Source organism: Ahaetulla prasina, chromosome 1 (genome assembly GCF_028640845.1).
Source record: "Ahaetulla prasina isolate Xishuangbanna chromosome 1, ASM2864084v1, whole genome shotgun sequence".
Taxonomy (NCBI): domain Eukaryota; kingdom Metazoa; phylum Chordata; class Lepidosauria; order Squamata; family Colubridae; genus Ahaetulla; species Ahaetulla prasina.
In genome coordinates, this window is record NC_080539.1 from 77816615 (window position 1) to 77839153 (window position 22539).

A 22539-nucleotide genomic window follows, 5' to 3' on the forward strand; every position below is an offset into this window, starting at 1 on the left:
CTCTACATTTGCTTATCCAGTTGAGACTACTGTTATTCTTTAGGCCAGGGGTGTCCAAACTTGGTCCCTTTAAGCCTTTTGGACTTCAACTCCCAGAGTCCCTCAGCCAGCAGAACTGGCTGAGGAACTCTGGGAGTTGAAGTCCAAAAGTCTTAAAGGGACCAAGTTTGGACACCCCTGCTTTAGGCCCAAAATAGAGCACAATTAATACAGTTTATCTTTGTACTTTCGCAAGGATAAAGCATCACAAAACATCATGAAGCATAACAGTTGTATGTAGAGCAGGAATTGTTTTAAACTCAGGACAAACCTATTTTGAATTAAAGACACTTCTAACATGTTTTAAAGAGTCTTTTGTGTGTCATAGTTGTAGTTTTGACTCAGAACAGTTCAGATGAAATATTTTGCAGGCCCCTAATGCGAAGCTATAGAGAGGCTTGGAGAGACCAAAGTTCTTGTATGTTGTTCTTTCCTGATTTCAGTAATTCAGAATTTCAAGTGTTAAATGGCTTCAGAATTCATTTGCATTAAAGATTGAGGTTATATAAGTTTTAATATTGTTAGTGAGATTTTACAAGATAAAATTGTAGCAAAATATATTTATAAAATAGGAATGTTCTATTATTTTATAGGAAGCATAACTATTGGTTAACCTTAATAAGTAATCAGACAATTTATTTATTACTGGATATCATGCATTCTTGCCCAAACAGAACTGATACTTCAGTGGATTCTTTCCCAACAACCTTTGCAGTCCCAATAGGTCTGGTTAACCTAATTCAGGGTTTTTGGTGTTTGGATCATAATGACTATGAGGTCAGTATAAAGTAGCAATTCCGTTATTTATTTTCGGATTTATATTTTACTTCTTGGTTATATACCCCCAATATCTCAAGCTGCCGCAAAGAAGAGGGATTCAAACTATTCTCCAAAGTACCTGAGGTAGGACAAGAAGCAGTGGGTGGAAACTAATTAAGGAGAGAAGCAACTTAGTACTAAGGAGAAATTTCCTGACAGTTAGAACAATTAATCAGTGGAACAACTTGCCTCCAGATGTTGTAAATGATCCAACACTGGAAGTTTTTAAGAAGATGTTGGATAACCATTTGTCTGAAGTGGTGTAGGGTTTCCTGTCTAAACAGGGGGTTGGACTAGAAGACCTCCAAGGTCCCTTCCAACTCTGTTATTCTATTCTATACGTTTTCAGTGCTTCTTGAGAAAGTGTAGTAAAGTACTCTAGAGTAGGTTGCCCTCAAACTGTAAATAATAAGTTTGCTTTTAGAAATATCTAAATTGGTGGCAATATTGGAGGCAATATTAAATTAAAATATGCTAAAAGTCTTGCTGAAGGCAACATTACAACAAGAAGAAATTAAAATTAGCAATCTGGATCATACAAACTTGGAATAGAAGTACAAAATACTACACAAACACATACACACACTTATTGGAGAAAATACTAGTTTAGACTAGTATTTTTTGTTTTACTAGCTTCGCTATGAAATTATGTGATCGGGCGTGATAAATTGACACTTAAACCCTGAAACTTAATGTAGAATGTGTAACTCTGTAGCATCAGAATGTGTTAATATAAGGCAACTGGCAGTTGGAACAGAGGGGGGGAGGGAGTAAAATGTCCCAGCCCACAAGCCAGATGAGTGCCACGTCTTTAGTGAAGGAGTAGCATCAGAGTGTGTTAAAATAAGGCAACTGGCAGTTGGGACAGAGTTCCTTTCAGATGGGGAGGAAGAGTAGAACGTCTAACTCCTTAGCATCAGAGTGTATGACTATAATACTGTATATGAAATACTAATGATCTGATGGTCATTTCTTAGTGAGCACTTAGAAGCCAGGAGGAACATATGTGTCAAATTTCAAGTTTGTAGGCTTTACCATTCTGGAGATTTCATGATAAGTGAGTGGTATTTGGCTTTTATATATATATATATATATATAGATTTCTATTCTAATTATAACCTTGCACTTTTGCAGAATTCTCTGTCTTATCTGTTTCATCCAGCTACAATCAAATTGCCCTGGCAACACATGCGGATCATTCAAGCTTTGATGTGTCAAGGAGAGCACAAGCGAGCCCTTCGATATATACAGATGATGAAACCTTCAATGATAAGTAGCACTGAAGTTGCACTCCACATTACTGTCTTGCTATATAACAGGTAAAGCACATCTTTATCTTTTGTAATACCATGCTTAATTCATAAAGAAAAATGATTGTCAAAGAAAAAGTTGCACTCCACATTACTGTCTTGCTATATAACAGGTAAAGCACATCTTTATCTTTTGTAATACCATGCTTAATTCATAAAGAAAAATGATTGTCAAAGAAAAAGTTGCACTCCACATTACTGTCTTGCTATATAACAGGTAAAGCACATCTTTATCTTTTGTAATACCATGCTTAATTCATAAAGAAAAATGATTGTCAAAGAAAAAGTCTATCAAAATTACTATTTTTTTTTAATCAAAGGCATATGATATTAACAGTTTTTAATATCGTTTTTTTTTCCTGAAGCAGAAAGATCTGCCAGAATTCTAATTCTGAATTTAATTTCAGTTGCATGGTGGAAGCTTGGAACGTGTTGCGGCAAAATTCTAGCCAGTTAAAGGTCGAAGAGATGCTCAAACATGTTTATGAAATTTGTCAGGAACTTAGACTGATGGAAGATTTACTAAAATTACCATTCACAGAGACTGAACAAGTAAGCCAGAACAAAAATGAAATCTAAGGAGTAACATTGTTGTTGTTGTTTTTTAAAAAAGTAGTGGATGACTCATTAATACAATGGCATTATATGTGCCTGTTTATCTCCTATAGGAGTGTCTAGAGAAGTTTTTACAGACAAGTACTGGTATCAACAATCATGAGTTTCTTTTAGTTCATCACCTCCAGAGGGCTAACTACATTCCTGCCCTGCAGCTGAATCAGTCTTTGAAGATTAATCTCATGGTAAATCATAACATTTGGGAGTACACGGGAGAAATTAGGATTATTTTCTAAAGTTACTGTTGTGAAAATTTGTTGCTACAAGCTAAACTTAACTGAATGAGTCCAAAGCAGGAAGGAAGCCGGGGAGCATCTCAGAACTGGCCCTCCCTGATTCTCTGGAACATAAAGAAATGGAAGAGGAGGGGAACATTTTCAGAATGGCAAGATTTTGTTACTGTAATCTTGCAATAAATATAGTATTAATTTGATTTTGGGTTCCTGGTCTAGACCAGGGGTCTCCAACCTTGGTCCCTTTAAGACTTGTGGACTTCAACTCCCAGAGTTCCTCAGCCAGCTTTGCTGGCTGAGGGACTCTGGGAGTTGAAGTCTACAAGTCTTAAAGGGACCAAGATTGGAGACCCCTCGTCTTGACTACCTGATAGGATCTTGCAAAAAGAATAGGTCAGGGCTGGTACAAGTTGTTTCTTCTTTCATCTTCCTCTTTGTATCTATCCTGGTCTGCCCGCTGATTTTTCCCAGCAGCTTTTCCTTTTCCTGTTTCCCCTTGCCAGCTGTTACTGGCCAAATAGAGCCTTTTCAACACATCTGTATCCCTTTTCCTTGTAGTTTCTTTTCCTCTCACTCCTTGATCGCTCTTAGTGATTCCTTGGCTGTTTATTATCTCTACTTCCAAAATACATCAATGCAGGAATCACTCTCCAAGGCAGCATGTTATTTTGAGTCCATATCCAGACCAATTGCATGCTTCAGTCCAGACTGCCTGACTGAAACTTGTCTGTTTCATGCATCGGAAGGTTTATGCATAGAACATTTTACACATTCCTATTTATACTATTGATTTGGCATCAGAATTTACTAATGGTTAGATCCACTTGGTCTGTAACTGATCTTGTTCACATTTATGTACGTGGTTTGTAATTGCCTTAAAGGGGTGACATAAGGGGGGGAAGGTAAATTTCAGTTGTCTTTCAGCTGTTTTAGTGCATTTTTCATTCAGGATTCTTTTTATTCTTAAATAGAATGATCCTCAATGGAGAGAGAGATCAGTTGCCAGAAATTCCATATTAGACCATTATGGCAAAGTTCTGCCTCGAGTTCAAAAGAAACTAGCTATAGAGCGAGCCAGGCCTTACCATTTGCCATCTTCACTACGGCGGGAAAGTAAGTTTCTCATTCAATGAAAATTGCAGAAATCTATTTTAAGAATGTCTGTGGAGATTCTCATTCATCCAGGTCATAGTTGTCTCAATGATATTTTTTCCCTTCAAAAGGCAACTGGACTGTTTTTTTCCTTTTCTTTTTTTTTTTAAATTTATATCCCGCCCTTCTCCGAAGACTCAGGGCAGCTTACATTGTGTAAGGCAATAGTCTCATCCATTTGTATATTATATACAAAGTCAACTTGTATTGCCCCCCCCCAACAATCTGGGTCCTCATTTTACCTACCTTATAAAGGATGGAAGGCTGAGTCAACCTTGGGCCTGGTGGGACTCGAACCTGCAGTAATTGTAATTGCAGGCAGCTGTGTTAATAACAGACTGCATTAGCCTGTTGAGCCACAAGAAGCCCTTGAGGAAGAAGAAGAAAACATTTCGCTCCTCATTCAAGAAGCTTCATCAGTTCTGATGGTGGGGGAAAAGAAGGATAGGTTCTGATAGGATGCAGGGTGGGGGAGAGAGGAGGAAGGATTATACTTCTTTTCAGTCATCTAATTCTCAGAAAGTGCTAACAAGAACTGATGAGGCCACTTGGGGGTTTATCTGTGCCTTTCAGTACCATGTGAATCAGGGTGCGATTGTTTGTGGAATCTCCTTGGAACTGTTGAAAGGGCTGCCTTGTAGACTGGAGATAGGTGGTGTCATATTCCTTCCCCTCTGCTGAGGAAGCGGGTGTTCAATTTTAACATAGATGGATTCTTTTACCACTTTTTCAAACCAATTTTAAGAATATTAATTTTTTTAATTCCTGTCTTTACTTGATTTGTTTTTCTTTTTAGTTTTAAGACCAAAACCATTATCAACAGTTGCAAAACGGATTGCTACTGGAAATGTAATTACAAAAGCAACTTTTATCAATAATGTATTGTCCAAAATTGGAGAAGTGTGGGCAGGAAGTGAACAGAAAAGCAGGTCACATCAGAATGATACGTAAGTATTTCTTTCGCTGTCCAGGCATAGGGATGGAGAATCTTCAGCCTATGGGCATAATTTATCCAAAAGATTGGTGTATCCATTTTATAGGGCCTTCCCAGTCCTAACACTCTCCAAGTTGGCCTGAACTCTGTTTGCAGTATCTTGCTGAGCCTCTGCAGTCAGAGAACTGTTGCAACACCTGTGTGCCTTCTCCAGTGAAGGTGCCAAAAACTAATTTGGATAGGCCATAGATTCCATTTACAGTCCTGCAAGGGCATTTGAAATAACTGTTCAAAGTAAGACAAAGAACATAGGTGTTCTCTTTTTTTGGCACTTTTGCCTGTTTTCTCTATAGAGCAAAATAAAGAATCAGAGCCCTCCTTTTTCTCCTGTATGGACAATACCATTTTCCTTCAAACTTCTACATAGAGAAATGAGGGAGTCACTTTTGAGGAATTGGCAAGACATCTTATTTATTTTATTTATTTATTGGATTTTTATACCGCCCTTCTCCCGAAGGACTCAGGGCGGTTCACAGCCAAGATAAAACAGCAGTAATATACAAATAAAGCAATAATTAAAAAACTTATTAGATATAAGGCCAGATTAAAACATTTAAAACCATAAAAACCCCATAAAATTTATATCAAATATTAAAAGCTATTTAAAATTCCTATGCCAGTCCTGCGTGAATAAACAGATAAGTCTTCAGCTCGCAGCGGAAGGTCCGAAGGTCAGGCAGTTGACGAAGTCCAGGGGGAAGTTCATTCCAGAGGGTGGGAGCCTCACAGAGAAAGCCCTTCCCCTGGGGGCCGCCAGCCGACATTGCTTGGCGGACGGCACCCTGAGAAGTCCCTCTCTGTGCAAGCGTACAGGTCGATGGGAGGCATTCGGTAGCAGTAGGCGGTCCCGTAAGTACCCTGACCCTAAGCCATGGAGCGCTTTAAAGGTAGTAACCAAAACCTTGAAGTGCACCCGAAAGACCACAGGTAGCCAGTGCAGCCTGCGCAGGAGTGGTGTTACATGGGAGCCACGTGCGGCTCCCTCTATCACCCGCACAGCTGCATTCTGAACCAACTGGAGCCTCCGGGTGCTCTTCAAGGGGCACCCGGATATCTTCCCATGATATCAAAGACAGCAGCGTTCTGTATTAGGATATTGTTAACACTGCAGAGAAATTGTTTTCAGTCTTCATTCTGTTACTCCGATATTACTTCAATAGTTTAATGGTGGGTTTTAAATTGGTAGCAACATTGACTTAAAAAATAAGGACTAATACTCAAGGGCTGAAGATACCAATAATTTTCTAAAGGTGTGATGGAAGCAGCAAGAATTATGCAATTTATCCACTTTCTCCTTTTGAAGAAAGTAATATTTTGATGCACAAAATTATTTATTTCTGTTAATTTGGCTTCTCGTTTTTTTCTCAAAAGTGGACCTGAAGAACAATCATCTGTGTTGGACCCCTGCCCTGATAAGCAGTTACCAGAACCATTTATTGGGACGCCGATTACTAAATCTATAAGAAAACGTTCCAGGTAAAAAGAAAAACAATTATCAGAGAGGAAATCCACTACCAATGTTTGGCCTTTACTTTCTGACTACTAAGAGTCATTAAATTGGATTACTTACAATGTGACCCTATTCTCACAACACAATAACCTTTCTGTTGACCCAGTCATCATATTGTGCGATCAGATAAACCTAGTCTGTTAATCTGTTTTGTGTATCTAAGAAGACAGCTGCTAAACAAAACAAAGTTGTTCATTTTAGAACTCACTGCCTGGTAGAGTAGTAGAACAAAACACCAAAACACTGATTGGCTACAGCAGCCAAACCAAACTTGTTTGGTCAATGGGGAGAGGCTTGCATTCTCACAAATTTTGTTGTCCTAATACAGGGGCTCATGGGATGTAAGGCTCTTCCTCAAGAAATTGTATATAGTTCTTGACGTAGTGATTGTTCAAAATTACAAAGAGGCTGAAAAAGGAGTACCGGTTCATGAAGTTGCAGCAATCCCAGCATCCTTGTGATAGTGTGATTGCAATCCAAGGGTTTATTGCCCAGTGTATGATTATGACCTTGCAGTGAGTTGCTGTCAAGATCTCATCTGCCTCCTTCCATGCTGGCTTCTCTAAAGCAAAGTCAATGGGAAAAAGACATCAGGGAAGGTCACAGGTCATTCCTTTAAGTCAATCCTGCCTCTTTTTCTCCTGAGGAATCCCACTGCTGAGTATGAGACCCCAGAGATCTCCTCATACTCTGTAGCACTCACACCTTGATTAGACAGGCTTTCAAGTACCTTTATACTGTCCTTGCTGGTCTGCTGATGGTTCCCAATACTTGCTGCCTTTTCTAATCTGCTCACACTTCTCTGCACATGTCTGCTGAGGTGCTAGCCCATCCATGCTTCCCAAAACCTGCCCACTGTCCTTGCTGGTCCACCCAAACTCCTTAGCATTTACCTATGGTGCCCTCCATCCCCCCCCCCAACTCCTTATTTGGGACTTCCCCCTCTTCCCACTTAACAATGCACATAGTCCTAGAACTATGCTGGCAATGGACTCCTGGGATTGCTATTGCTAAACGATGTGATCATATGATGTCATGCTTTATGACTGCATCACTTAGCAGTTGCAGTCCTGATTCCTGATTGCCAGCATAATTCGAGGACTATCCATATTGTGAAGCTTTATTACCTAAATTGCTTATAGAAAGATTTAGCTCATCAATCACTAAGGCAGTCAAAGACAAGTGCGGACTGTATATATCAGGAATTGCTTAGCAAATAGACATCCAATTGTCAGACCAGGGGTGTTACATAATGCAATTAAGAATTAAATGTTTGATGGTATTTTTTTTTAAAATTTGAATTTATTTCCCGCCCTTCTCCGAAGACTCAGGGCGGCTTACATTGTGTAAGGCAATAGTCTCATCCTATTTGTATATTTATATACAAAGTCAACTTATTGCCCCCCCAACAATCTGGGTCCTCATTTTACCTACCTTATAAAGGATGGAAGGCTGAGTCAACCTTGGGCCTGGTGGGACTCGAGCCTGCAGTAATTGTAATTGCAGGCAGTTGTGTGTTAATAACAGGCTGCATTAGCAGCCTGAGCCACTTTCCAGGCCCATAAATAATTTTTCATAAATTTTTAATATTTAAAAATTAAAGTAATGTGTATTCTCCATGCTTGGGTAACTTACGTTCTTTCAAATGATAGCTTGAAAAATGCCTTCATTGGAATAGGTGTAATACAAAGCAGCTTAATGTTTTAAAAACCTTGAAATATTTACAGATTGCTTGACTTGATGATCCAACCTATTTCTCTTGATTCACCACCTTTGAGAAGAAGCCAGCTGAAATCACCAGAGTTTTCTGCTTCTGGCAAACTTTCTAGCCCACTGCATTCCAGTTCTCAAAACTCCATAAGAACATTACTGCCCAAGAACATTGCAAGAGCACCAGAATTAAAATTATTGGAAACACCTCCTGTTGTCAAGGTATATAGATTTTTGTAGGTTGCAGAAACCTGTATTTCTGAGGCTGAAAAGTGAAGTAATGATGACTTTCTATAAAGTCGGAGCTTTAGATTACACATTTTTAAGATGTTTTGTCCTCTCCTAGAGAGCTAAAGCTTTGGCATCCACATCATCCTCAGTCTTCCCTGGTTTTACTCCTCAGTCAATATTGAGATCCAGCGTTCGTACTACTCCTTTAGCAACTCCAACTACATCTCCAGGAAGATCTATTACACCCCCCCTGCGTGCAAAAGAAACAAAAATATCATTTATGGAAGAAAGCAAAACTTCACAATGGACTGCGGTAAGTTGGCAATAATGCTGAAAAATTAAACACAATAGTTCTAGGTAGGACTCTGCCGTTGCCATCTTTATTTATTAAACATTTCTATATCACTACAATCAATCTGAGTCTTGGCAGCTCACATAGAAAAATATAAATCAAAATCTAGCCAGTACAAAAGACAGCAAGACAACAATACAAAGAAAAGAATAAATAAACGGGGGGGGGGGGTTTATCCTATGAAATAAAGAGTAGAGAAAGTGAATTCACTTCAGATTTCTGATAGGGATATGAGTATAGAGCCCATTGTATAAACATCTAATACATGTAATTTGTCCAGGAATTGGAACTGTATGTGCTTTGGGAATAATTACCCTAGACAGAATCTTTGTTGCTTTGAGGAAAATTAAGTAGGAGTTGGTTGAGATAAAAGAGATAAAAATACAACAGGAAATAACAAACATCCCCATTCCCCCTTGACATCGAGATAGTTCTTGAGTTACAATCATTCTTCAGCAACTGTTTGACATTAAAGTTTGCTTTACAAGGACACGTAAGGCTAGTCCCCAAAATTACAGCTGTTGCAATGCACCCACAATCACTTGGTCAAAATTCAGGTGCTTGACAGCCTGCCTGCGATTACATTATAGGGGCACTTCAATTTCCCCCATGTATCTCCTCTCCATCCATGTTCTTTTGGCTCCCTGAATTTTGCAGCCCCTCTCACTCTAGCTGACCTTTGCCACCTTTTTTCTCCCACTGCTGAGCAAGCATGCCTAGTCTGGCCCTTTGCAAGGCAGTTGCTGGCCAGGGTTTCTTTCCAGAGTTTCCAGCTACTCAGCAGCTTCCTCACAAGACTCTGGAAAGATGGCTAGTAGCAGCCTTATAATGGGCCAGGCTGGTCACACCTCGTCAGCAACAGAGCATAAAAATGGCAGAGTAAAAGCAGGGTGACAAAGACTTTGGAGTGCAGAGTGGTGAGGGCAGCTGGGACTGGGCTGGGGTGACTATGGCTTCCCAGTGTACCCAGAGGCTCATCACATTGTTCTGCATGAAGGGCTTCATGCTGCAGCTTGAGTCCTTGCAACTTCAGACCTGCAGCGCACTGAGAAAACCTTGAGTATAGCATATTCTTCCCCTTTGTTCTTCCCCCCATCTCACTTCAGCAATACCCCAACTTGTGTGAAGCCTGTGCTAGTCCTCCCAGAGCTTCCCCTAACAACCTGTAGCACCCCAATGATATATTTAACCATATAGACAGGTGGTTAAATATATGAGGAGCAGCTGCCAAGTTTGCCATCACTAAGCAATATGTTCACATGACACGGAGTTCCATGTTAAAATCAGCAGTTCTTTAAATAAATTGTAATTTACTTATTAACTTTAATTCAACCTATGCAAATAAGCCACACATATCTACATTGTGGATAGTGGAGTACTCTGGATCTCATGTTGTATAGTCAGATTTTCTTTTATTTATTTATTTTCTTTTCCTTATTAGGAGACCGACAATGCAAATACATCTGAATATATTCTTGAAGCTCAAATGGAAGAAAATTGGGTTAAGAATAGAGACAATTCCTCAATTTCAGGTCACAGCTTTCAAGAAGAGCTTGAAGAAAGAGACCAACCATCAGAGTGCATAACAAGTGGTCAGTTGAATGAAACTAAAGACTCCAAAGAAATTAATGACACTGGTGTGAAACCAGCATACATTACTTTAGAATGTCATGTTGCAAAGTCAATTGACTTTGGAAACAGTAACTTCATGGACTCTCAACAAACTGCTATTTCCTCTGGAGAAATTGTAGACCTACCAGAATCAAGTGAGAGAGAAGTAATTGAAATAAGAAATGAACTTCTAATGGAACAGCAAACATCTGCAAATATAGACCAATCAGCTGGTATGTATAATGATATTGATTATCCACAGGTATGATGAAAAGGAGCTAAGACGGCTGGTCATATTGAATCAGAACAGAGATCCCATCTGATTTTTCTCTGGTTTTTGAACACTGGTAAAACTGGTGTTCCAAACAGAAGATATATTGTCTTACATTTGTTTCTGTTATCTATGATTTGAACCTTCGAAGGTGAAACAAAATACTCACTAGTAAGCTGATTATCCTTATACTCTTGGAATTCAGGAAGGCAGAAAAGTCTGAATTAAAACAATGTCATATCTAATAGAAAAGTATAATTTTATAAAATGTTGATAGTGGTATTGTCTGGGAAATTCAGATGGATCTAAACTTAAAAAAAAGACACTTGTTGTATCAGAAAAAAAGGGAAGGGGGCCTAGGAAGGAACACTCAGGCTCCTGAGAATTTATACTAGTAGAAGGTATATGAAAACCAGGGAATGTGTTGTATCCCACCATTGCATAGCCACGTAGTACTTTGATTTAAAGCAAGTTGTTTAAAATACTGTGGGCCACAATAGTAGATAAGGGTTAAGAAAAAGAATTACCAGGAACAGCAAAAGACCGCCGGTATGTTTTTCCTCTCCTTCTCTCAAAACATCTGAAATGCACTAGACAACTCTTCTGTTATCTTGAACTATAAATAAAAATATTTATCCTGGAATTATGCAGAGAAACTAAGAGCCTTTTGTTGTGTTTATTAAGATAAAAGTTATTAATAAAATCAAATAATAGTAGCCATTTCAGTGTCCCATGGTAGTAGATCACCTATGTTGATAGACATGAATATGTTGTCCTCTTTGGAGAACAAGCAATATTTTAATTTGATACAGCATTATTATCCGCACATCATAGCCAAAAGAGGTCATTTCTGTGTGTAAGAGATCAAACTGTTGGTAAAATATTTGGCACACACAGAACTTTCTTTAGGCTGATTGAACTCGCCTATTGTGCTAAAAACACAACCATAGTTTATTGAAAAGTAGGTCATACATAATGCTAAATTATAATCTCATGGTTTTCAAATTTCTGGGTTTACACCCACAATAAACCATTGAAATGCTGAAAAAGACAAAAGCAGTGACACAGCTGTATATTGTTCCTGCTTTCTTCAAAGTTTATCTAAAGGTGAGGTTAAAACCAAATTTTAAAAAATATTATTTTGATCTACCCTGTTTCCCCCAAAATAAGACATTCCCTGATAATAAGACCAATTAGGCTTTTGAGCACATGGCAATAAAGCCAAGCGCTTATTTCATGGTTCAAAAAAATATAAGACAGGGTCTTATTTTCAGGGAAACATGATATTAATTTAATGAAAATGAATACATGAATTCTAATCATCTTTACATTTAAAATAATTTGGGCCCACCTATTACTTGGGATGCAATCCTCAGTGCAGTTCCAAAAAATCAAATGCAGCTTTAACCTCTATACAAATTTTATGCTTATAAATTGAATATGGAGTACTGGACTAGAAACCAGTGAGCATAGTAAATAGCCCAGCTGAACTATAAATTCAGCACGGTTAGTCAGATCTTTGGGCCTCAGTCTTTTAGAGCCAATTCAGTCTTGATATATTGCATGTTCCTGAGGTTTTGGAAGGGTCAGGACAGGGTTTGTCAGCTAAGCCAAGGTAAACATTTTGACTTCCATTCATTTTTTGTTGTAACTTGAGTAAGAACATTAAGTTCCACCAGTATTATGTGAGCCTCTGTGGCTTGGAAAACAGGAGGTAGATTTATGCCTTAAAAAAAGATGAATTAATATTTGTGGAAAAATATTATTGAGAATACAGTATTTTTAACTTTTACTGTCCATAGAATCCGATGAAAAGGATGACAAGAAATGTGGCTCATTTCCTGAGAATGAAGCATTTCCAAAGGATCATTTGAAGATTGACCAAGTCTGCTTTTTTCCTTCTAATGAATGGTAAATATGCCCCGTATAATTTTAGATTAGGTAGTTTGCTTTAAAATTTAAATTGACTATTAATAGTATACAATTTTTTTTAAAGTTTTATCTTTTTTAGAATCTTAAAAAGAATGGCCCTTTATATGCATGAATCTGTTTCTGTTTTTGTATAGTGCAACTAATCCCCTAGAATCCAGCATGCTACCATTGTTGGAAGACAACAGAATCTTTGCTGAAACAAACAGCCAAGTTCAAAAGGTGGAAGGAGCAGATGGAGAATGTAGGTATTTTGAATATCAAACAAATGGAACAAGCAGTATGAAGTGGTTCTTTTCACATCTTCTTTCAGGAGAGATAAAATGCTGGAAGCATAATACTGTATTTTCAAGATTGGCTTTCTATGTACATGTCTAAAATCTGTTAACCTAAACAATTATATCTTGTTAATAGCTTTTTTAAAATTAGCTTTTTTAGTATTTCATTATTTCAATTATTAATGCAAACAGATAACTCGAAGTATTTTTTGTTTCTATCATTAATTTCTCTATTGATGCTGTTCAGATTCTACAGTGTCGTTGTATAAGATCAGGGATCTTAAACTGCATGGGCCAAATGCAGCCTTTCAAAACATTTTTGGTAGGACAGCAAGATTTTAAGAAAGAGTAAGCTAGCAAAAAGTATTGCTGGAGAAAGTAGCAGTTTTGCTTGTCCATTTGTCCAGGGCCTTCTCTTTGGGGGCTCCCACCCTTTGGAACGAACTTCTCCCTGGACTCCGGCAACTGCCAGACCTTCGGACTTTCCGCCGCGAGCTGAAGACCTATTTGTTTGTTCGCGCCGGACTGGCATAGGATTTTAATAGGATTTTAATTAGTTTATGTTTTAATATTTTATAATTCGGGGTTTTATTTTTAATGTTTTAATTCGGCCATTTGTATAATAAGTTTTTTAATTATGGTTTTATGTGTATATTGCTGTTGTTTTATTATGGCTGTAAACCACCCTGAGTCCTTCGGGAGAAGGGCGGTATAAAAATTTAATAAATAATAAATAAATAAATAAATAAATAATAATAATAATAATAATTTTACTGAATGTAAAAATAAAGCTGAAGGAGAATTTGCCAGTATCCCAGATCAAAAGATGGCACCTCACACATAGGTCTGTGTAGGAGTGATTGTGCAGCTTGCTGATATCAGACACTATGAACCCTCTCTTAGAAGGAAAATGTTGCATGCTTGGGATTGGGTAGCAGTTCTAAGGCACTGTCACAAGGCTGCATTCCCCACTTCTTGTCAGCTACTAACGGGCCTGGCTATTATGATCTTGCTGCTTTGCCTTCCTAGGGCACCTCAGGCTGTAGGGAAATCCCACATGGGAGGGAGTTGTGAGGTCTTCAACAACTAGGTGGCTTCAGAGGTTTAGTATTTCCTTCTTACAGTGAGGGTCCTGGAATTTCTTCTGCTTTGTTGTTCCTGATCACTCTTTGCAAGAGTAATCCACAGCATACTTGGTGCCAGTATCAGTAGCACCCCAACCATCAACTTTGTAGTTCTCACAACGACCTAAATGGTAAAAATGAAAGGATGAAAAATATGTTTATACTGAATTGCATACCATGATACTTTTACTTCTTTATTATTTTTTTACTCACAAAAGATTTTGAATCTTTACTGAGTCAAAAATGAAATCTAGTGATTTTTCATACTGAGAAAAGGTTTCAGTTTTGCAGTACTTGAACTACTGAAGTATTGGTCAGTTAGCTCTTTCAATGATTTGTACTTGAGAATCCAGATATAGATTATATTTGAGTGAAGATATTAGATATACAGATTGTCTAAGAATTGCACCCAATCATTTAATCAGTCTGAAATTGTGATGGGCTTGGAAAAGGTGCTTTATGGCACTTCCGGTCATTGCAAAACATTGCACTACCTTCCTGTGATCTCATGATTGCATTCAGGGTGCTTGGCAGCCTGTTCACACTTTCAACAGCGATCATGTAACTACCATTTACAATCTTCTCTGCTGCCATTTGCTAAGAGGACTCCCTTTTGTTTGCCTGGGCTGGCTGAAAGAGCTGCAGGATGCTGAAATCCTTTGGCGGGCAGCTCTTTTGAACCAACTGCCTTGCGACCCAGGAGATCGCTTAATGATTGCAAATGAGAGTGTTGGGATTGTAATTGTTGAGCAAAACAGTCACGTGAGTTTCCATGAATACCCACTTTGCTGAACTACTGAGATTCCAGTCTCTTATGGTCATGATAATCACTGCAAATTTAGTAAGGATTTTGTTTAATTTAATTCTTCATTGAACTGCTTCTTCAATCTGTAGTTCTTTTCAGCATCAGTTACTTAGAATTGAGTGTTTATTATTCAAATTAAAATTGAAACTATAACTTTATAAACTTGGAATTATATTAGTAGGTCTTAGATTTTTTTTTAGCATGAAAATTTAATACTTGTACAATCTCCTGAAAAGGTGAGACTTTGCAAGTATAAACTACTGAGTGAAAATATTTTCTTCCATTTTTTTCATGGAAAACCACTCAAAAGCCAACGTATTAATCTGCATTTTAAATTACCCAGATGTGTTATAGAAAGTTATTGCATCTATGCTCCACCTAGAGCCTGTTCCTATATCTTGAAGGAAGCTGATTAAAAATACCCAAAGCTTTGTTGTATGTGTGCAGACTTTGAAACTTGTATAAACAGACAAAAATTAGACAACAAAATTAGGTAATTGTAATCTTGATACAAAGAGTTAAAAGAGGGCTAATTTTCATTTTTGAAAAAGATGTGATTACAGGGTGGAACAGATACTTCAGCACCACTTGCTATTGGATGAATATTCGCACAATAAATATTCATTCTGCCTATCTCTTGAGGAGAAATAGTTTAATATTAGCATTTATGATGTATAAAGGGCAATAACAAATTTGATTATTACATTTCTATAAAGAAAAGACGAAAAATATGGTTAAAGGATCTAATCATAGTATTTATCAGTAAAGATTTCATTCAGAAACAATAAAATTAAATAATGTCATAAAATCACTTTTTCAGCTGTCATCAGTATTCCTGATAGTGAAGACATTGCCAGTATCCATTCAAAAAATGATCTGGAAGAAAGAGAAGCAATAGATGAAGGTGAATTGGAAAAAACAATCCAAGAGGAACATCTAATAGTCCTGCAAGAAAAAACATTGCCAGATATTGACTCTGAAAATCAAAAAGTGGATGTAAGTTAACTTCTTTTTATAGAACTACTACATGATTGAAAACTGGCATCATTTAATCCTATGTTACCAGTATGGGTTCCAAAATTTCTTCCTAAATATTTTTATATATAAAAATTGAGACCGTATTGTATAATCTGTGTCTCTTTTAAAGTAGCAATAAAAAAGGAATGCAATAACATTTCTATACTACAGTATAACCACAGATGACAAGCCAGTAGGTCTTGTAGTTAGGCATTAGGCTAGAAACCAGGAGATTATGAGTTCTAGTCCCGCCTTAGGCATGAAAGCCAGCTGGGTGACTTTGGACCAGTCACTCTGTTGGTCTATGACATCAGACTCGGGTGACAAGCCAGTCAGTCAATTCCTGTTGCAATAAAATAGTAGATCCTGTGCCTGTAGGGAAAAATACTCGGAAAGAAAAAAGGAGGCAACCATGGTGTATATGCATACAATGATAACAAACACTTCCTGATCATTATAAATAGGAAGCAGTAGCTTCTAATAAGTTTGGGAAGTCAGAGTCTGCAATTTCCTTTTGAACATTTTTGCTGGGCTTATTTTGCAAACCAATGCACAGGTTGCTGAATTAGCCAGTGAAGTATAACTTCAGAAAATCTGAAATTTTGAAGAATAGTTATTTATGGCTATTATATTTCTTGAAAAATACTGTGTAATGGAATTCAACTTTTGTGTTTTCTATTTTAGGTGATGGGAGACGGAAAACATGAGAAACAAATCTCAGAAGCTATAGTAGAAGAAATCCCATACAATGAACTGTGTTCCTCAAGCAATCTCAAATTTCAGTATCGCTGTGACAGTGTTGAACAACAAGTTACATGTAAATTGCTTGAAAAAGATGCTGATGAAGCTTCATTTACTGAAAGAGATGGAGAACTTCTGTGTCAGAATAATTTTTCTTTAATATTAGAAGGTGATGATGAAGCTGAGGTGGAAGATTCTACAAGTTTGCATACTTCTCTGAAACCAGCTAGCCCAGAATCAGGGGATAGAAGCAACAAAGAACTAACTACAAATTCTGTGTCCACAGTAACTAGTAATGAGATACCACAGAATACTGCTGAAGTACTACCTTACGTACCTGAACCAATTCAAATGGCTATTGCTGAAAATCTGTTAGATGTAATCAAAGACACAAGAAGTAAAGAATTTTCAGCTGAGATAATAGAACAATCTTTTCATGAAAGCATAAGCAAGAAAGTATTAAATTTATCCCAGGGTCCTATTCAAAATGTTCATGACACAAATAATGATGTAGACTTAAATAGAATTGAAAATTTGATGCCTGGTATAAGTTCAATAGATCAGGCAAACCAAAGTCTAAATAGCTCATGTAATGAACAATCACTGACAAAGAAAAATAAACCAACTATATTAGCAACTCCCACTCTAAGGAGAAGTGCTAGGCGAGCAAAGAAGACAATGGACATTTCTGAAAATCTGCCATATAATTCTGAAGAACCTCAGGAACAGCAGATTCTCCAAATTCCTGATTTTCCTATCGGAGATGTGAAGGAAACGAAGAGTGAGTTGGAAATCTCAGAAAATGTTCATCCTGTTTCACCTACATTTCTGGCAACTGTTACGACAAGGAGTGGAATTAGAAAACTAAACAAAAGTGCATCAAAACGTTATGGGCATTCACGCAGTGACCTACCTTCTGCTCGCCAGAGGACTCCTAGAATTACAAGAAGTGTAGTAGGAAATCAAAATAGTAATCAGTTTATTATTGATCATACAATACAAATGACAGTCACTCCTAAAAGTGCAACAAAACTAAAAGCGATCGCCTTGCAACTTGCAGAAAATGTAATTTCAGATCAGGAGGTAGAACCTCAAGGAAAGCAGCTGTCCATATCACCAAAAAGAGGAAGGAGAAGAAAGCATGGCATATTGAAGGTAGTAACTCAGGCAGAAACCACATCTGAGAAGCTACCATCACCTAGTCCAGTTCGAAAGAGTAAAAGTAAAAAGACCAGTCTGCCAAAAACATCTTTTAAACATAACATGCAACCAAATGAATCACAGCTATCTGAACAGGAGAGAATACAAAGAATAGATACATCGGAATCAGTTTCTGGTCAAGAAGGTGGCCTTATTGAATCATCGCTTATTGAACCACCGCGTCGTAAAAGAGGTAGACCAAGAAAAAATACTTTGAATGTTTCGGCAGAATCACAACTGGACTTGTCACTGTTGTCTTCTCCAGATGCTGCATCCTCAGTCCATAAGCACAATACTAGGAGTGGGGCTGTACATCTGTCTACAACTTCGGGATGTTTACCTTCTCTAGAAACATCTATAATGGAAACCCCAAAGAGAAGATCTTCAAGAGTAACATCTCGAAGTGTAGAGAAAACAAAGATAGAAAAGTCTAACCCAAAAGAAAGTGTTATCCAGCCAAGTGAGGCAGTAGCGTCAGAAAAGAAGTCTGAAAACCGGCGGGCTAGGGTAACTAGTATTAGAAAGAAGACTACGTTACCTTCTGTCTCAGAGACAAGTAGAGAGGAAGAACATTTGCTGCTAGCAACCGATAATGAAGTGGAATCTGAGACTACAGATGTGGCCAGGCTGAGGCTTGGCAAAATAGAAGAAACTTTGACACATCATGCTAGTAGCATTAAGAGGGAAAGATTAACCCCAAAGAAAGTAAAACAGTCACTGTCCCTGGATATAAATGAAACCTTCTATTTTTCTCCTCCTCTTACTAAACTCACAGAAAAAATTAAAGGTACTTGAAATTTTGCTTCAGAAATTCTGTATAGGATAATCAAATTGTCTGCTCTGCATGACGGTTGATCCAAGTCTAGAAAGAGTGCTGCATAATATCAGTTACATACACAGAAAAATGTTTTCTGCTGAAAATAGACCATGCCTTTTCCAAATACAGTCCTGCAGGAAAGTAATTTATGGTATGGCTAAAAGGACTTGGGGAGAGGAAATTCACAGAAATTGTGCAGGTAGTCCTTGACTTAAACAGTTCACTTAATGACTGAAAAAGTGACCTATGACCATTTTTCACACTTATGGCCTTTGCAGCATCTCTTATGGTGACGTGATTTACATTCGGATGTTTGATAACTAACTTACATTTATGACTGTTGTAGTGTCCCAGGGTCATCTTTTGCGACCTTCTGACAAGCAAAGTCAATGGGGAAATCAAAACAACTGTGTTATTAATTTAATAACTGCAATATTCACTTAACAAATGTCATTTGACACAAATGTCACAAAGAAAAGTCCTAAACTGGGGTAAAATTCACTTAACAAATTTTTCACTTTGCAACATAAATTTTGGGCTCAATTGTGATTGTTAGTTGAGGGCTACCTGTATTTGCTTCTTAAGCATATGCAATGAATAAAAATGTGCTTGTGATTGTTGATACATTTACTAATAGTAGAGAACCAGAATTTGAATAGAAAAATTACACAAACCTATGAAGAACTGTCACTCCAAAGACAGGCATGCTGTTTTGATTTTTTTCTTGTCAACATCATAACATCTGGTATCAGAAAGTAGGGTGCTGAGTCAAATAAGTTTGGGATGGTGAAAAAATTAAATCGATCAAAAAGAGCCACCCAGTTAACAAATTTCAGATGTGATGTTTCTGGAACTGGGTGGGGGGAGAGTCCTAACCAAATCCTCCACACACCCCAAATTCAGTGTTAAAAAAAGGGAAGGATTGAATTTAAGAGACTTTATGCCACTTGATTCTTTGTCTCAGGTTTTGTTGTCTTTTCCATTGACTAATCCTTTTTTTTTTTTTTTTGTCAATGAAGAGAGAGGTAACTTCTATTTATAAACTGACGAAGAGGGATAAACTGAAGGAAGAGCGCTTCTAAGCTAAACTGAGAAAACAGGAAGGGTAACATTTCTCTGAAAAATAAAATAGTTCTAAGAGCCTACAAAGCATCAGTGGTAGTTGGGAAGGAAATGAATCACTCCTCCCTGTATTGATTTTTTACTTAGGAAATATGGTTTGGCTTAATTTGCTGCCAGACTACTCTTGATAGCAATAAGTTGCCATCCTTTGGTTTTCAGTTCAAATGGAACCTATGCAAGAATGAGTCATAAAGTATTACAGAGTCCAGGGTTTAATTTTTTCTGTTCCATTGAACACATCCTGGGACAGCTAAATATGTACCCTTGTCATTGGTTCACATGATAAACTGCTGGATGCAGGATTGTAGTTGAAGTTGTGCGCCTCAAATGTTTATTTCCAAAGTCAGTTTATTGTTTCTGTTTTTAGGTGAAAAAACAGTGACATCTGTTCAGTTCAAAAGTGTAGATAAAGATTTGGCTTCTAAGTTCGTGTTCTCACCCCCTGTTCTGAGGTCCAGGAAAAAGCAGGTGTCCAGTATTTCAAGGATTGTGGAAGATCTGGTAAGTAATTCGATCATTTCTTCTGTATATATTCAAATGTTCTGATATTTCTTGTATAGTAGACAAACTTAATAACTAAATTCTGTTAACTTACTGCTCATTGTATCATTTTATCATAGCAGACCATTCATTGGATGTCTAGTTCCTAGCCCTCTAAGATTTACTTTCAGTATGACAACAATTCCAAAGCGCTATTTATGATTTTTCAATTTGCTACCCTGTTTTCCCCAAAATAAAGTTATCCCCTGATAATAATAAGCCCAGTTGGGCTCTTGAGCGCATGGCAATGAGACCAAGCACTTATTTCAGGGTTCAAAAAAATATAAGACAGGGGAAACACGGTAACAGTTGATCATCTTTAACCAAAAGTTGGAAGATACCTTTCATTTTGATTATTTTGTATCACTAAGGGTCTTGTGGGATTTTATCTATTTTGGATTTAAAGTAAACTTTTAAAAGCTGGGGGATAGAGACAATGCATTCCTGTTTTTGCCTTTTTAATATTATTTGTCCTTAGGAATTACCAGTTAAAGAAGAAAAGCATGCTGTTTCAGTAGAGACTTTAGAAAAGCAAAATATTAAAAGCAGAGCTACAAGGTCAAAAACAACAAAAACAAGAAAGTATGTAATGGTTTCTTTTCTAAAGTAGTTATTTAAGAAAATGATTATGTCACATTAAGTTCTTTTAAGCTGCTAGAGACCACATACATTTTTTCTGTGACAATCTATTCCTAACCTCTTATTTCAATGGTACAGTCCTCACCATTATAATTGAGTCCATCCTCCTTGCTGCTTATTGTCCTCTCCTTCTCTTTCTTGCCATCTTTTTCATAATTAGAATCTTTTCAAGATAGCTGATGACTCCTTATATAATGTATCCAAAGAGGATAATTTGAGCTTGATCATTTGTGACAAGTGAGAATTCTGGATGATTTGTTCTATAATCTTGGCTTTTTTTGTTTTTTTTCTTGGCTTTTCACTGTAATCTCAGGAGTCTTCACTAATACCATAGATCAATATTCTTACTATCCTGCTTCAAAAATAGTATAAATGAAAAAATATGTTTCAAAATTAGTGTGTATGAAAGATGGCCCATTGATATATTTAATATTTACTTTTTGCAGTGTAAATTCTGAACTTGATTTGTTACTGTGTATTCAGATATATTAAATTAGCTTTAAAAATGCTCTCTTTTCTTACAGAATCTTAGGGAAAGACAGTAGTTGGTCACCCCCAGCAATGGAAATCAAGTTCATTTCACCCTTTGGCACCCCTGCAGATGAAACCAAACGAAAGCAAGGAGATTCTGTGGACAAAACAGAAAAAGCTGTTCAAAAAACTGTGCGTAGGAAGGAAAAGAGACTGTCTAGCTACCCAAAGCCAGTTGTACGGAAGAAGATGCTATAACTGCTTTTAAAAATGTGTGATGTACACCAATATTTGTAAAGTCATTACATTTGTGTGGAATATTAAGAAAAAAATCATCTAATTTGGAAGATAATTTATATAAATTATTGTAAATTTTCAGAGAACTAAAGATCTTCAATAAGTAACTCCGTATGGAGTGTGATTTCTTCAGTCAATGCAGTTTTCTATTTTATAATATACTTCGTACATTTATATAATATGTAAATAAATATTTTAGGAATGTTAAATAAAAATGTATACTTAATGATTATTGTCCACTACATTTTGGAAGAGAATAATATGGTTGCAGAATGCAAATGACCCAAAGGGGATTTTAATTACGACTTTCCACTGTTGATGCCTCTCTGATGGGAGGCCAGCATTCTTTTTTTAAAAATTTTTTGATCTTATACATTTTTTTAAAATTAAAATTTCACACTTTTAGAATTTTTAGAAAATACGTTGACCTCATGGGAATTAATACTAGGAGTTATCCATCATAAATAAAACCTTGTTCTCTTTATTCAACATGTATTTAATTGAAGAAGTCAGAATGTAAACCATTGTACTGAAGCTGTGCAATATTTTTTTGTATTTGTTTTAACTTGGGAAAGCTGCTCTTTGATTTAGAAAACAAAATCTCACCTCAAATTTTCTTTTTTAACTTGATGCATTAGCAGAAGGTTCTTAACATTCAAGGTATTTATTTTGTCACAAGTATTCAACAAGGGACAGCATTTCAGGGATTTCA

The 22539-nt window shown here is 37.0% G+C and overlaps 1 protein-coding gene across 5 annotated transcripts in view; it reads left to right on the forward strand.

The window, feature by feature from the left end:
* Window positions 1-22053, forward strand: part of AHCTF1 (AT-hook containing transcription factor 1) — a 47635-nt gene extending 25582 nt beyond the window's left edge. For 4 of the 5 annotated variants that reach the window (XM_058165021.1, XM_058165001.1, XM_058164992.1 and 1 more), the window contains 17 exons: window positions 670-816; window positions 1993-2177; window positions 2576-2720; window positions 2837-2968; window positions 3988-4129; window positions 4965-5115; window positions 6534-6638; window positions 8400-8604; window positions 8729-8926; window positions 10407-10809; window positions 12650-12758; window positions 12914-13020; window positions 15804-15979; window positions 16685-18728; window positions 20248-20381; window positions 20899-21002; window positions 21584-22053. In XM_058165021.1, coding sequence (XP_058021004.1) covers window positions 670-816; window positions 1993-2177; window positions 2576-2720; window positions 2837-2968; window positions 3988-4129; window positions 4965-5115; window positions 6534-6638; window positions 8400-8604; window positions 8729-8926; window positions 10407-10809; window positions 12650-12758; window positions 12914-13020; window positions 15804-15979; window positions 16685-18728; window positions 20248-20381; window positions 20899-21002; window positions 21584-21788 — 4692 coding nt within the window. In that variant the 3' untranslated portion in view covers window positions 21789-22053. The remainder of the gene's footprint in view (window positions 1-669; window positions 817-1992; window positions 2178-2575; window positions 2721-2836; window positions 2969-3987; window positions 4130-4964; window positions 5116-6533; window positions 6639-8399; window positions 8605-8728; window positions 8927-10406; window positions 10810-12649; window positions 12759-12913; window positions 13021-15803; window positions 15980-16684; window positions 18729-20247; window positions 20382-20898; window positions 21003-21583) is intronic. The other variant, XM_058165031.1, reaches the window with a different exon arrangement.
* Window positions 22054-22539: the final 486 nt, after the last annotated feature.